Genomic DNA, 17073 nt, shown 5'->3' on the forward strand with positions numbered 1-17073 from the left:
CTGGCAAACACATGAATGTACCCTTTATTACAGAATTACTAAAAATGGATCACTGATTGTGAATTCTTTCAGATGGAAATGTTGCCTTCATAAAAGGCCATCCATTGTGGGAGGCTGCACATCTTATGCCTGAATCAAAAGTGTGAAATACACCATCAAAAATAACTTTAATCATTCTAAGTGTAAGAGTGGTAAATGTCAGAGCATCTGGGGCTCTAAAATCAATTTCCTATCTTAATCAGAATTAGTGTAATGTTTAATTTTCACTTTCTCTAATTTGTCGGGCTGGCAGGAAAAACCAATCCCATTTAATAACACAGTGCCATGTTGTTTCCTGCTGCACTTCGTTGAGTTTGTGCAAACACTGTAAAAACAAACCACAGCCTCGCATCGTGTTATCCGTTTACAAAAAAATGGTTGGAGCTGGACAATTATTTTTCAAGGAAAATATAACCGCCCCCCACCCTCAGCACATATTTATAAAAAAGGCAAGAGATTGTTGCAACCCTCAAATTACTCTCACTCTTCTCATCATTCTGCAAAGTAATTTGAGAATACTGCTTTATATTTTCTGGGGTTTAAGAGGAAATAAGTACACACACCCCTCCCCCTTCAATATATACATTCCAACATAAACACACACACATGCACACACACACCCTCTCAAACACACATACACGCACACACATTTTGCAAGGAAGGTGGGACCTAGGACCATCTGCCCCCTACCCCTTCCCTGGGGGGGGGGGGTGCGGGCCCCTTGGCGACGGCGGCCGTGTCCCCTGGGTGCCGGCTTCCTGGGCCCAGCGGTGCTCTCTCCGCAAGGTGGGAGGGTTCACATTACACTTGAGCCGGGGGTGTTCGTGTCCCTGGGGGTGGGTCCTGGTCCTTGCCCCTGAGCGCTGGGCCCCGCCAAATTTCCAATTGTGGTCGAGCCTGGTCGGGCCATATTTACAACACCCCTTGTGGGCCCCCTTTTTCCCCGGGGTTCCCCCCTCCTGGGCGGGGGCTGCGGGTCCCTGCCTTGCTCCTCCCTGGACCAACCGTGGGCCGGGTGGGTGGCTGCCTGGAGTGCGGAGCGGGTCTCCCTTGAGGGGTCCTGGCTCGTACCTGGGGTTGGGGCGGGGGGATGCCCGGAACTCCTGGGTGGTGATGGGGTGCTCGTCTGGGGCTGTGGGCGTCCTTCTCCGGTGGGGCCCTGCGTTGGGCTCTCCCGGCGTGGCGGGGGGGGGGCTGCTCTCCTGGTTGGGCTGGGGCGGCACTCTCTTTCCCTCCGCGCCTCCCTGCTCTCTGGCTCTGGGGGCCTTGCGGCGGTCCTGCTGGCCCTGGCCTGGGTGGCGGTCTTGGTCGCCCCGGGGGGCGGTTGTTCCCTGCCTGTTCCCGTGTGGCGTTGGGGGGATTCCGGCTGCCGCTGCTGCTGCGGCGGGGGTCTTGGGGTGGGGATGGCTCCCTCCTTCTTCTCACGTTCCACCATCCATTTTAGAAGAACATAAAAACTCACCTGAGCACAGGTGTTAGCTCACCTTTGCACTAACAGTTTGCATGATTGAATGACTGAAATATTTCACACTAGTTGGTTTTAAGGCATAAGTATGCGTGTGAACACTATCTGTTTTGTGTGCATGTCGACATGTGGACATTTTTGCAGCTAACAGGTGTGTTGATAACATTCGAGTGTGTGTGTGGACAGGCCCCGCCCTTTTTGTACTACATTTGAACCTTACCGTAATGATAAACAACCAGTAAACTTGTTGCTTTATGCTGCTTCATGGTCTTATCCCCCCTCCCCTCCCATTATCACCCTCCTACCCCCCTCTCTCTCTAACATCCCTCCCTTTTTCTTCCCTTCTTTCCTTTTCCGTCCGGTCCAACACCCAAAATTTTTCAAACATGGTTGAAATAAATAAAGTTTGGCCTCAATTACAAAAGGGGTTTATTCAGACATACCTCTGGTTTGTCTGAAGATTAATAACCCCTATTGTTAAAGTAAAATATGTCCAACACAAGAGGCCCTCAGCTCTCATCTGCCTGCCTAGCTGTTGGACAGGACAAGTTATAAAAAATAAAAATAAAAAATAAATAAATAAATAAATTAAAAAAATAAGAGGAAATAAGAGGAAGTTTTAATCGTCTTTACCAAATTTAAATTCTCTTTTCATGTTGACTGACAACACACTATTTACAGAGCACAGGTAGTTATTCCAAGACCAGAGGCTTAATATGTAGGGATCATTAAGATTATGCACAATGTTTGGCAACAAGTCCCAAATTGTGAAATAATTAAACAATCCACTGCTGTTTGGAAAATATATGTTTGCCACAAAAACAGAAATAAAAAAAGAAATCAAAGTTAAGTACAATGGTTTTGGTGACCAAAAAAACAAATACTTAATGGTATTTATTAGTATAGCGCTTTTCTACCTTCCTCGAAGGCCCAAAGTGTTTTACAGTTACAGTCCCATTCAGCCATGCACACAAACATTCACACTAATGCCGAACACTGGCGCTACCTATAACCAGCAGGAGCAATGTGGGGTTCAGCGTCTTGCCCAAGGATGCTTCGACACATGGGCAGCCACGGCGGGAACTGAGCCTTCCAATCAGAGGCTGACTGCCCTTCTGCACCACGACCGCCCTAAACAGGCACAACTGTCTGATTTAATGAGTCTAACTCTGGAAATAAACTGATAAAGGGACTTTCAAGCATGATGTGCACGACACAAAACAACGATCATTATTTGATTCCCTTTAAAATGTTCAACAGTGAGTGACATTCACATTTAGGATCAGCTGACCATGAGTACAAACCTACCTGACATACACAAGAGGCTTTAGTGAGGGCTAGGATGTTTAAATGACAAACAAGGACTTTGATAATAAGAAAGAAAAAGCCCTAATGGCCAGAACAAGTAACAGCCTCTCTTACTAAAACAGATTTGCCTAACATTTGGAAAAATGATTCATATCTCTTATTTCACATGATTTCAATGTTTCCAAAATTGCAGCAACTGGCGACAACATTTTTTTAAAAACTTTATTCAATAGCATTTGATAAACGAGGTTTATGTGTAATGTACAGTCATAAGTACAGTCATAATAGTAACCAATAGACAAAGTTTAAGCCCGTTCCTCCAAGCTGATTGCGTCCCTAAACATTGTGAAGACTTCTAAAGCTCTAAGAAGATTGTTCTTCAAGGTCATTATCGTGTTTTCATTGTACTGGTGCATCATGACTTTCTGGGGGAAAAGTCATTGATGCTGAAAATGTAGCTAAGACTGAGCATATTGTATATAAAAGTGCATGGTAAGGAAACAGACATGTTAATACATCTTTAATAAACTTTATTTTGGAAAAAATGGTCAACTCTTCCAAGCTCTTGTCTATAAATTTATTTAAAGATTTTGACTGTATGACATAGTAGTTTTTTTAGTATGAGATATGATTTACATAAACATTTTTACCATGACAATCTGGGAAGTCTTATAGGTCGGCAATAAACATAACCAATCAAATCAACCTTTATTTATACCACACTTTTCCAACGCATGTCACTCATGTCAAACTAATGATCTGCAAATGCCTTAAAAACAAACCAATAGAGAAAAGGAAAAGACAGATGGAAGCAGGAGGTCATTCTGTTTCTCCCACATTGAGTCCCCTGCAGTTTGCCTGACACAGGTACACACAGGTGGTGTAATTTTAGATCAGAGGGTCATGTAATATTTAAATGCTGCCTGCTCTTACCGTTAAGAATCTTAAAGTTCAGGCCTAATGCTGCAGCAGATGACAAGCTGAAGGCATCTGGCTTCAGGTAAACTCACGCCAACTCAGCTGGACATGAAAATTCACTTAGCTGTCTTCCTCTCTTGACCTTTGAAGGTTCCAAAAGTTTTTAATTGTTCCTATGGATACAGTAAACTTTCATAAATGACAATAATAGATCAGCTATATTATCTATAAAAAGCTGTAAACACTAAAAAACATCGTGTCCTTGAAGAAGTACAGAGTTTCTTCGAGGGTTGGTGGAAAAGATCCTAACCACAAAGAGCTTTTGGAATCAAGTTTTGAGGTTTCCTTAATTAATCAGTAGACTTTAGGATACAGGCGGGGAATGTTTACTACTTCAAACCCTTTTCTTTTTTTAAATCTGGTAGGAGACCTTGCAGTTGGCATTTTGGGAATCGAAAATGTAGTTGTGTTAAATCCAGCGTGGAACTGGCTCCTGATTTCTTATATTTAGCATAGCAGGGCAAAGTCTGGTACAGTTTTCCAACTGTATTGCTTAATAAATTCTGTTGTTGCTTTTAAAAATAAGCATTTTATTTTTTTAACAATCTTACAGAATTTTAACTTTCTTATTCTCATCTAATCTTGCATAACAAGTAAGGAGGCTTATGTTAAGCACTTTTCTTTTTAATCAAACAAACAAAAAACGAACAGTTGGGAGGAAACATATAAAGTTGGAAAGTAGAATACAATTTTGTAAAGAATTGAAAAAAATCTATACAGTGGTTAACTTGTTTTGAGCTGTTGACGCTTGAGATGTCAAAAATTAGATCCGTTTTATCATGCTTTGCTGACCAAAAGTGTAGAATGAACTATTTAGGTAAAACAAAAAATGACATCAGAAATATTGACTGACATCAGTAAAACTAGATTAGAGATGCTGAAATGAATATGTGCTATGAGTCTTGGACAGTTTTCTTGTTTTTGTCAGATTGTGTAACTTGGTTGGAGCTTGTGTTTAGTCACAAAGTATGTAGTTAGAGCAGAGATAAGGCAGGATCGGATGTGCATTTTTGCACTTGAATTCATTACTGTTGCATTATGGGTCTGTAATCCACTGCAGACTAAAAAAAACATTAGTCACAAATCTCTGCTTTGAATTGTAAAGAATATTTGAAAGAGTTTAATCAGACTAATGTGACTATACTAATACCACTCATTCTGAATAAAGGAGCTAACATTGCTTATTCAAAGTGGAACATCTCAGTTCCTATCTGAAAATTAAATTAAACCAAAAGGATGTTTGCCAAACAACCAAAATGATCATTATATTGTCCTTTATAGTAAACTACAAAACAGAAAAGTGATTGCCCTTTGATTAATTAGATTGGAAGCATTTTCCTTTTCTACAGAGGCTGTAGCCATATGCAGCTTCTTCTGAAAACAAAATTTTACCTTTTCATGGGGACAAATTGGCTTTCAATAAACTAAAATAGTGCTGTTTTATGGATTGCAAGTAAAAAGAATTCACACAAATTTAAATAAAAGAACAGTATGCAGAGAAAAATTGCTTTACTTGACAGATGAAATCCTCTTTAAAGTCCCACCCCAATCATCTTTGGATCTCCAATTATTCCCAGTGGTCTAATAATTATGATAACGTAGTTTTCAGCCTAAATCACATGTGTCAAACTCAAGGCCCGCGGGCCAAATGTGGCCGGCCATGTCAATTTATGTGGCCCATAAAAGTTTTTATTTTCTTGGAATAAAGAAATAAAAATTTGTGTGTATTTATTAATATCTAGGGGGAATCAGACTTGAAATATCGGATTGTGCAACTATGCATTAGTGCTAAAAAGTTAGAGTAAACAAATAATCAGTTATTTAACATTAAGGAGTAGTTATATTTATCTTTCATTACATTTAGTCACATATATAAGTTATATCTGGCCCTTTGAGGACATCAGCTATGCTGATGTGGCCCTCTGTGAAAATTAGTTTGACACCCCTGGCCTAAATGAAAATAAAAAAAACATAGTTTCTGTAGAGCGGAAGGAGTTCATTGGAAATTCACCACAATTGTGGGTGGGACCCTTGATGGGGAGAAAGCCCACACCCCTTCCCACCCTCCATCTGTTTGCACTCTCTCCCGCTAACTTACAGCCTCTCACACCCCCAACCTAACATTAGCGAGCAACGTTGGAGCTATCCAGCCGTACAGTTTTGAGCCAGATGCCAGCTCAGACGACGAAAACGAAGACGTCCATAGATCTAGTCGAATTCAAGCATTAGAATGGATTGCAGCGGGGAGCTTTTGGCTTGCCGTAGTAGATTCTACGTTACACTTACAAGCGTTTTCCAGCTACACTTTTGCATCTGCCCCTGATTCAATTTGAGTAAAGAAATACTCAGAGATGCCATTTTACGAAAAAATTCTATACATGTATTCCATCATGAGAAAAATGCCACAAGAACATGTTAAAAACACCAAAAAGTCTGATTTTAGATAAGAAACAACTTCCACCTACCAATGAAAATGTATTCAGAATACTAATAACTGCTGGTAAAAAGCAGTTACTAGACACTGGCTCCTCCCCACTGATCCCAGCTTGGACAATTGGATAGACATTGTAAATGAAATCTGCCAGATGGAAAGACTAACCTATTCACTTCGGATGCAGTTGCCCAAATTTTTGAAGATATGGTCACAATGGATATTCTGTTGATCACTTGCAACAAATGGAAGTAATGAACATGTCTGACTTGTAATTATAATGAAAATAAATGAATCCCTGAACCCCCCACCCCCACCCTTTTTTTTAACTTCCCTTCCTCTATAATAATGCATCCGCTGTTCCCCGTTTTGTGTCTTGTTAGATACTTAGTTATGTTTTCGGAAAAAGAAAAGAAATGTTGAGAATGGTAATATAAGTCATGGCTCCAAAATTGGCCCTAAATGAATTTAATTGAATTGTTTTGCTTATCATCTAAGTGAAAACATTTAGGAAAAGAAAAAGGCCTATGTCATGTAAAATACATTTTTTGAGCTTTTAAGTGTATTTTGGTCCGTACACGCATTTCTGAGTATTCCTCTAAAATCCTGTGCTCTAAGTACCAGCCCCTCCCAACCTACAAAAACGAGTGGGTTCTCATACTATGAAGTCACATAGTGGGGAACAGCCCCTTCCAGGAAGAGTCTGCGCTGCCAGCACCGCCCCCAGTCTAACACACACACTTTCTCCACGGAGCTAGTAGTGATCGGCAAAACCCTTTCATTTTATTTGCACAATAAGCACACCCATCATTGCAAAAGTTCGGATGTTTTTGGTTTTCGTGGGTGAAACGCAAACACGCTGTTGAGGTTGCTCTAGGTTGACGCCATGAAATTGGCGACACCCACACGGAGTGAAAGGCGGAGCCTCAGAGATCGAGTCATCCTACTTCCTGGTAGGAAAAGGGCTGAAAAAATAACAAATATTTAATAAAACACTGTTCTTTAGAGGGCCAAAGGTAACATATTATCATATATATGGATATAGTTTACTCTGAAAGGCTTAAGAAAGCCTGATATAGGCCCTTTAAATCTTAATATCGACTAAAACACACTCAAGTGCAAAGTATAACAGACAGATGCTATCAGGCTATAAGATGACCATACACAAGGTTCCTCCACATTTTTATAATGCAAGTGGGTTAGAGTTGTCTTTGCACTGCAAACTGGCTGCAACTTTGCTGTGGCTGACTGGACTCTTGCTGCCTCAGCACGTCTGAGCTCATATTGTTGCTGAAGGGTTTTTCTTTCTGTTTAACACTCATGACAGCTCTGTGGATAATTGTTTATGCCGTAAACAGGCTGCATGCATCCAACCTTTTTTGTATTCTCTCCATCATAGCCTGAAGATGCTCACACTTGATGCAAACGAGAACATGAAGAAAATGCAGTGCACACACCACATATGCAGGCACCACCCACTCCTTTAACGCACATATCATTGGAGTGCAACCATGGAAACCAAGTGCCTGCCCATTGGGGGTTACGAGCAGCATAAGAGAGGAAGGATAAGGGAGAAGTGTATTCTATGGTAGTTGTGAATTGGTATGAAGTATTGCACATTGTTACTATAAACCATAGCACTGGGATTGAGAAGTTGCATTCTATGTGTTGGTGTTTCATCTAATTCTATCATCAGATCCAAAAATGCACATTTTGACGGTTTTAACAAAAATGTAGCTAATTAAAAAACAGGAGCTTTATTGCTTTTTAAAGAATTTGAGTCTAATACGGTCTTTCAAAGTTAAAGACAAATTGGATTTTTTTTTTCTGGAAGCTAAATAAGAGCTTTTGGACTGGAGATATGGACATTTGATATCTGCTTAATTTTTGCTGCAGATTTCAGTGTTTATTGAAAGCTGCAGCAGTTAATCAGATCTACAGTTTTTCTAAAATAACCTAGCATACTCCACCATTGCTTTGACCAAACACAAACTAAACTTGAACCATATTCAAGTAACGAATCAAGTACTTTTACTTCAGTACCACCTTCTTAAATCGAGAAACACAATACTGTGTTGGGTTTTTAAATGCATCATAGCACAAAAACAGAAACAGCTAAAACCAGTGTGTTGACAAAAATCAGAACCGCTTTTACTAATTCCTGCCCTTCAAGCAGCGCTTGCTTGGTGTGATTAGTAATGTTGGAGTCATTATTTCAGACTTCCCACCCACATCCTCCTATCGCCTTTATTCGTTGGGAGCCTTTCAGGTGGATAAGAGAACCTGTGATATGGAACATGTGTGTGGGCGGAAGAGCTGGCGGTAACTGCGATGTGGATTCTGCATCTTCACGTGCAGGAAACAGTCACATGGCAGCAGACAGAGGGATGAGAGGGCAGAAGATGACAACAAAAGAGAGATGGGGGGGTGCATGAAAGAAGGACTGCAGGGCAACTAAAACTGGCAACCCAGTGAAAATGTCAGCATATGCATTTCCGAGTTATGCCAGACATACACCGATCTGACACTTCTGCTGACTGATCCACTAGTGGAGTCTTGAACAACATCTCCATTTGCTTATTCCGAAAATTTAAACATACTTACATAAAGTTGTGCATGAAAAAGGATTCAATGCTGCTAAAAGTTCTCACTGCTGGTAGGTTAGAGCTTTGTTTCTTTACTAAAGTTTAAAATCCTCCTTTTAGTGTCAAGATAGCCTTCTTACTTTAAAATAGAAATCCATTTTGGCTTGTTTTTGTGCTTTGTGTAATAAGATATGGTAGGGGTGGAACAATGCATTTTAACAACAATTCGATTTATATCATGATTTGTGGTTGCTCATATGTTTCGTAGTTGATATTGATTTATTTTGAACGATCTCATTCGCTGACCTAAAATCCATCCAGAACATCTTCAAATATTTAACCAGTGTGACTCAAAGATAAATACTTGTGTACTGAACAGTGCAGGTGAAGTTTTCCAGATTCCTTCTATTTCTTACAAGATAATCAAGGGTAAATTCAATATGTGTAATAAACAAACAAGTAAATAAGAATTAATGGCAAATCCATTCACATTTTAGTTTCCTAAAGTCCAGCCCACTGTTGTTTTCCCACATCAAAATAATCCAAACAGAACATTACAGTTTTTCTCAGTCGCTTTAGTACAATTTTCAGATCAGAATTGAAGTTTGCAAATACGTGTGTGCGTTTCTCAAAACAATTTGTGCAAACAGCAAAACACTATGGATTTCTTGCAAAAGCCTGTAACTTGCTCAAAATCTTTAGTTCATCTCTCAAAACTAAGTCTTTGTCATTGAACATGTCAGTGTCATCAGAATGTCAAGTCCTTGTGTCATTGTCTACCAACAAGACAGTCAAATGACTTAGTCATGTTGTCAATATAACTGTGTACTTTAGAGGGAGGTTCTGATGTGAACTATGGCTAAAGTTTGGATGACAATTATTGTACAATGTAAGTTACACCTTTTTTGTTTGATTGCAAGAGACTAGACAAGATTCACATTTACACTTTTATTGTTCATATTGTAATTTGTTGACAGACCATGTCATACCAACACAGAAAAAACCCACTGCAAACAGTAACACAAAGGGAAAAAAAGATAGGACAATATTCTGTACAACAGCACAGGAAGTGCATTAGGAATTGGTGTGGTCTTCCTATACCTCTTGTCGTTCCTGTATGTTAGGCCACAAATTCTCATCCACATCACAGCGAATATCCTCTCTTGCAATGCAGCGAAATATGGTTGTCACATTATGACAACTTGGTCAACCATTTTGCAGTTAATGACTTATACAATGAACTAATGACTAGGTGTTTTGAGGAGTAAGACTATTGCACAGTGAACTACATAATACATTTTGATCAACATGATATAAACAATTGATAATGTAGCAAAGAGCAGAGAATTGTACATAATCATTTGAATGGATGTACCAAAGCAATTGCAACTATTTCAAAGAAGTGAGAAACTGCTTATATGATGAGCACAAGTGACATCATGATGTGAAGATTGAACAAATAGTTTTGGGAATTTCATTCTGATCTGAGAATTGTACTAAAGCAACTGAGAAAAACTGTATTAGAACATTCTACCACACTGTATGGCAGTGCTTCTCAATTATTTTTTTGCAAGGCCCCCCCTAGGAAAAAGAAAATGTTTTGCGCCCCCCCAACCCCCCACATACACACTCACGCAGTGACAATATATTAGGTTAGTATCTATCTATTGTGTAAGTATACCTAAAATTGTATCTTTTAACATTAACAAAAGAAAAAAGCAATATAGATCCACTTTTAATAAATATTACGGTAACTTTATTTAGCCACACAGAAACCCTGTTATAGTCTAAAACAGAAAAGAAGCTTAAAGTGCTTGAAATAAAAAATCTGTCATTCCTTATTTAAACTAGAAACCTTTTGACCAACTGAACCATTTGATGCTGAGAAAAATAATTCAATCAATTAATAATAATAAATGTAAACTGAAACATTAACACAGCAGCACCAATATATTTAACCTTTTTAGTCTGAAGAAATAGGTAAAAAACATTGTGCTGATTTTTTTTCTAAATGATCTATTTATGATCTCATAAAGCAGCTGTTTTCCTGCATTACCTGCTGTCTTTATGTCAAATACTGACACCAACTAAACGAAAAGAAGGCAAAGAATACATTTATGGAAAATAAAGACAAGTAATCAAAATGTCTACAATAGTTCATTAAGAATGACATTATTAGCATGAGATGAGGAATCTAAAGGCACGCCATGATCCTGGTGTTGCGTAATGGAGGCAGCGCTCCGCGTCCGCGTTCCACCTGGCAACCTGAGCCCACTACCCCTCCCCTTTCGTTCTCACACACGCCAGCCGCGTGTGTCAGGAGACGGGAGCAACTGCAGGGACGGCAGTTCATATTTTCAGGCTGTTACAAACTCTGTCATAGAACAGATAATACGAAACCAATAGTGGCGCAGATTTTTTTCCAAGCACTGAGCTTGCCGCCATCGCCCCCCGTTAAATTTGTGGCCCGGCCTATTGCCCGTATTACCTGTGCCTAAAACCGCTACTACTGCGCGCCCCCCTGACATCGCATCGGGGGCGCGCCCCACTATTTGAGAAGCACTGCTGTATGGTCACGTCTTTGCTAAATTCAAAGTGTTTCCACACATTGGACTGGACCGATGGCTGTCATCACACGTGTGTTTTTCTGCTGTGATGCACTTGGTTGTTTTAACGTTACAGTAGAATAAACCTATCATGCATCAATCCTAATGTTATTTTCCAATATCAATATAATAAATTCAGTATAGGACAATTCTATTAACAACTTGCCTCGAACAGATCAATCTGGTTGGATTGTCGGAATATAAATCGAATTGTTGATAAAATTGTTACACGCCTAAGAAAAACTCTGAAAATGTAGAAAGTCATTCATATTATAGGAGATTTAGTAAGGTCTGCCATCATTGTGCTCATGTGTGAATAATCTAGTTTCACCTTGTTGGCAAAACTGCCATTAAAGTATAAAAAAAAAGGCCTTGCTTTTGCCAAGCTCCAAAAAAAAAGATGTGCTGTGAAACATTTTAAGCCAAATTCATCAAAACGTAATTGCCTTAAATATCATGAATCCACACCTAACGGTCATTTTACAATAAAGGAAACCTGTTTTTTTCATTTTTTTATCACATTGATCAGTTTGCTGCATGTGTTTATGCCAGTTTACCAAGACCTACCACATCTTCCAACAGAGCTTTGAAAGGGAATTATTAGTTGCAACAGATCAGGCCTTTCAAAATAGCAACTCAATATAACAACAGCAGGTCTCACTTTTGCAGCAAATACCTTTAAGTATTTTTATGTGAATAACTCTTTGCAGATATTTCATTAAATAGGGATGACTTCACAGTTTTAAGCGCATTCTCAGCTGCTGTGCAAAGGTGTCACCCTATGAGTTCCTAACAGTTTTATCTTCTCTTCCACTAAAAAAAGTCTGTCCCATACAGAAAAGCATACAATCACTCTTCTAAAACGTACAAATGTTGGAGAAGAATGTTAATCCTTTTTCTTTTTGCTCTTAGTCACAAATTAAAAGAATAATAAAAAATTGAATCCTACAGACGGTCACAGCAGGCAAAGAAGTGAAGCCATACAGAAACACAAACCTCTTGACAAATGAGGTTTTTAAATGCGAAACCCACAAAAGTTAAATAACGTCTGACTTTACATAGAAGACAGATTAAAACCAGCATGGATGTACAAACAGACTGCAGGCCTACTGGGTGTTAATGGCTTCTCAATTGCTATTCACTGAAGCACTAACGCCTCCTATTGGGTTTTTGCCCCAAAATAATGAGTAGACTAACAGTAATCCATTAGGCCGTTTACCAAGAGACAGACTGAGACGCCAAACAAAAAAATCTTGGAAGTGTAGATGTGCGCTTTACATTTTACTCTTATGCAGAACACAAAAACGCAACACGCTAAGTGACTGTCAGAGTGCAAAGCTGGGAGTTGAAATCACTTCTAAAAAAGTTGTAAAAAATGTAAAATATATTATTGGCTTACTTTTTTTCATAATTTATACATGTAAAATAATTACAGCTCAATAAAAGCATTGTCACAATAATAAAGCCTTCATTTTCTGTAAGAATGTTTATGTAAATATGCAACTTCTAGTTTCTGAATCTTTGCACCTTAACCTGTGCAATTACAGATTAAAAAACATTACATGCAAACATAGCAGGAGGAAAGTGTTTGTGTGAAAGCATGACTCAGTGCTGAAAGAAAAAATAAAACAGAATCACAATCTATGTGACAAAGACGTGTCAGAAGACTCTGCAGCAGGGATTGTCATTTAAAGCACGGAGCCTTAAAATGCCTTAAAACTAGGACCATACAAAAGGTTTCTCACCATTTGCAGAGGCCTCTTCCGTAGGTCCCTCTCAGTGACCAGTCTGTCCTGGTCGGTGACATAGAGACCCCGCTGGGCCAGCGCTTGGATGACGGCGTCGTGACCCAGCAGCGGCTTGGCAGCATCATTCCTCAGGATGAGGCTGCCCGCCCTGCAGTAGAGATCTGCAGAGAGCAGGAGGCTGGCCACCGGAGGTTTCAGATGCTCCTGTTCATACTGGTCAGTGTAGAAAGGGTTCTTCAAGTCTGTGGGGATGCTGTCTAGAAAAAAGAAGAAGACATAGACCTGGTGTTGAGCATAACTTGGCAACTATAGACAACGATTTGGAATAAAAAGAGTAAGTTACATTTAAATTCAATAAAAATATGATATAATATAATCTGCTATTTTTTTCTTCTTTTTTTAGATTTTTGCATTCGGCATAATTGGACTACATTAGACGGAGCCAGCTGTCGCTGATAATGCTCATAATTTAAAATAACCACTTTTCATTCGTACCATTTGAAAGCATTCTAAAATGAACGTGTGTGTGACTAGACCTCACCGTTGCTATAGCAACTGCAGGAGGTACAGAACCCGATCAATTCATCTAGTTTCTATCGCTGCAGCTTCCAGCACCCTGGGAGCATCCTTCTCACAGCCTGCCTCATCAAAGGGGGTCTTCGTGTGAGCGTGTGCGTTCATCAACTCAGGGAAGCCCACTGCACCGGGACGCTCTGCGATTGATTTTAGCCCACTATGTTTTATTGCTTTTGGACCGCGTTTGTCGTTCTAGTGTTTGCTAAACATAATGAAACTGTACTCTATTTAGAGTTTTCCTTTCCAAACTGGGCTATAGATCCTGTGTCAAGAGTGGAAATATCTGCACACACTTAAGGATCCACAGAAAGTCGGATAAATAGATCGGAACTTGAATCACTGAACGGCGTGTTTACACAGGAAGATATAAGGAATTGAGTGATGCAGGTTGAGATTTTATCAATGGTGCTTGCTGCCCATCATCCGACACACAATGTCACAGGAAGTGCCAACATTTTATAAAATTGATCATGGAGGAGAAATGAATAATTGCATTTTGTGCCTGGCTGGAATTCTATGACACCAAGTCTTTAATTTATCAGAATCAAGCTGTGAAAAAAAAAGCCTGGAGCAAACTTTGAGAGGTTTGCACTGTTTTGACATTTCATACCAAGCCTCTCCTCACTGTAGTTGGCGGACATGTGCTAGTAAATAATAGAAACAGAAGAAGAAGAAGTCCCTCCCTGCTCGTGAACACTATGGGCTACACACACGCTCTTGAATGCACGTCAAGTGCCTGGTGTGTGCGTAGCTTCTAACTGACTAGAAACAGTATGGATATATTAAGATTTACTCCGTCAGTGTAGAAGACAACTACACATAGCATCATCAGCATGTTTCTTCTGTAAATTATACAAACACAACACAGCAAGAAGAAAAAAAGTCTCATTCTGACCATCTTTGATCTATTGTAAAAGCCTTCCCAGAGTTTTTTTTTTTTTGTTTATTATATCGTTTTTAGCCAAAATTTGAAAAAAAACGGTGCTGCTTATTATGGCATAGTTTCTGCCATGCGGCAGCAGTTCATTAGAAATTCAACTGGATTTTGGGCAGGACTGTTGACCTGGAGTAAGATCCCCCCTCCCTCCCGTCCCATCATCCATTACACTCTCTCCACCTTACTCACAGCTCCTTACAACCCAGAAGGTAACATTTCCGGTGCAACAAAAACGGCGAGCAATATTGGAGCCAACCAGCCGTACAGTTTTGAGTTGGCATCAGATGAATAGGTCGAAACTCTAATCCTTGAACTGTGTGTTTACACATCAGGAAGAGACATAAGGAATTTAGTGACGCAGGCTAAGATTTGATCAATACCACTGCCTATCCGCTGATACACAATGTCAATCACAGGCCTAAACTGACCAGTAACAGTATGGACAGCTTGACCAGTATGTTTCCTCTGTAATTACAGTGTAAGTGTACATAAACCCAACGCACACACACATACACACACACAGACAGCATTTAACATGGAGGTGAAACAAATATGTTTTCCCACATACTGTAAAGAAATTGTAGTCAGGTTTTTCATCTTTAAATATCAATATTCTTTCCTTAAGCTTGATTATCTGTGCAAATATATTTCACATTCACCAACAGCCAGCAGATGATATCTGCAGTTGACTTACCAAGTGGGTTTTGAAGGGAATTCCACATGATTACTTTTCCCTTTTTGTTACACTTTATTAAACAAGCCTGCTTCAAGTCAAAATAATTACCATCTGAGCTTGTTTTCTGAACATTAAACGTGTTCTGCATTAACATCTTCCGTCAGGAGGACATCTGCTGTGCAACTAGCTTTTTCCATGGATTTGGATTCGTATTCTGGATACGTGTCTGCACTATTGTAATGGGAGAAGATGGATTTGGAGTATTGAGAGCAGCGTAGGCTGGGATCTGCAGAGGGGCCTGTCCTCTCCCTCCCTCCCTCCCTCCCACTCCCAATGGGAAGACAGTATTTTTGGAATCAGCCCATTTCATTCAGTCCTAATTGAAAATACAACACAGAAGAGCAAAGGATGTCTTGTTTGCCATTATATTATAATCAGAAGGGATGGACAAACAAACTAAACTGGGTGGGTTGTTTCAGACCAGATGCACTCGACTCTGTGCAAATCATTGCAATTTCTAAAATAAATGTACCTTGAGGGGAGGGCTAAGTGGTTTTGTTATTTGCCTTTTAGCTGTAGCCTGGACAGACCAAACATAAACTATTATTAAAGGTCTTGTCATCCATTGCACATCTGTCAAAAAGGCTTTAGGTTTATTTTTTCCATCTCATTCTGTAATTGAATTGACTATCATTTTTAAAGGATTTTTGTATTAATCTGCCTTTGGGGGAATACAATTTAAATATTTTTTTTAATGTACCGTGTTTCTTTTCATATGAAAACATACTATATAGCAATTTTCTTTAGATAGATTTCGTTTCAAAAACCATATTTTGTTTGTGCAGCAGTGCTCCTTCCACAAAGCTCTATTTTTGATTTAGCATCATTTTGTTCAGACCACAGTGATATAAAAGCATACAGAATCATTAAGACAAAACCTACATGCATGTTAACCTTATGCTGCAACAGTTTGTCTAAAAAGTAGAGCAAGCCCTGTGTATAAATGGATCAAATTGTCAAATATTGACATGCTTTCATCTGACCTTACCTGTCCCATAGGCTTTAGCCACAAGCCATGTCAGGCTGGAGCAGATTTTGGCTCTGGAGAAGTCATAGTACTCAAAAGATTGAATGGATGGTGCATTGAATATCTTCTTCACACCCTTGTCTTCCTGAACTTCGCCCATAATTCTCAGTTAAACCCTACAAGGCGGCACGAGACGCAAGCATCCCACTGTTGTAGGTCTCCGTCCGTGGAAGACAAAGGTTGGAAACTGGAGAGAGGAGAAACCTTCCCGGTGGTTTTTCACCTGAGCTTTCAGTCATAAAATGTTGTCCTGGACGCCGGTGTGTTTTTATTATTATTATTTTTATTCGATACAAAGGACCACTAGACCTGGTGTTTTTCATCCATTCTTCTACCAGTTGAAACGGTAACCGTCCGTCAGACTTGGCCAGGTTTTAAAGAAAAAAACTGATTTTCGACTGGACTAACTCTAGAAATCCGTCCACTTTTTGATACTTTGACCGCGGATGGCTTGTTTCCTAAACACCTATTTCACCCCTTCCCAAAATAACCGATACCGTTTACCATTCCCTCCCCTCGTTTCTCCCAGAGATGCAGTTGTCTTGCTGCCGCACTGGATCTCCAGCCCTGCACCTTTGTTGCCGAGTGAGCATGCGTCAAGGTGCATTCGAGTCTTGTCGGACGTTTTGCTACTTCT

At 39.8% G+C, this 17073-nt stretch overlaps 1 protein-coding gene across 2 annotated transcripts in view; it reads right to left on the reverse strand.

Moving 5' to 3' along the window:
- camsap2 (calmodulin regulated spectrin associated protein family member 2) overlaps positions 1–17031 on the reverse strand; it is a 39406-nt gene extending 22375 nt beyond the window's left edge. For both annotated transcript variants that reach the window (XM_011473959.3, XM_011473958.3), the window contains exons 1-2: positions 16398–17031; positions 13158–13417 (exon numbers count right to left, since the gene is read on the reverse strand). In XM_011473959.3, the coding sequence (XP_011472261.1) occupies positions 13158–13417; positions 16398–16536 (399 nt within the window). In that variant the 5' untranslated portion in view covers positions 16537–17031. The remainder of the gene's footprint in view (positions 1–13157; positions 13418–16397) is intronic.
- Positions 17032–17073: the final 42 nt, after the last annotated feature.

This window comes from Oryzias latipes, chromosome 4 (genome assembly GCF_002234675.1).
Source record: "Oryzias latipes chromosome 4, ASM223467v1".
NCBI lineage: Eukaryota > Metazoa > Chordata > Actinopteri > Beloniformes > Adrianichthyidae > Oryzias > Oryzias latipes.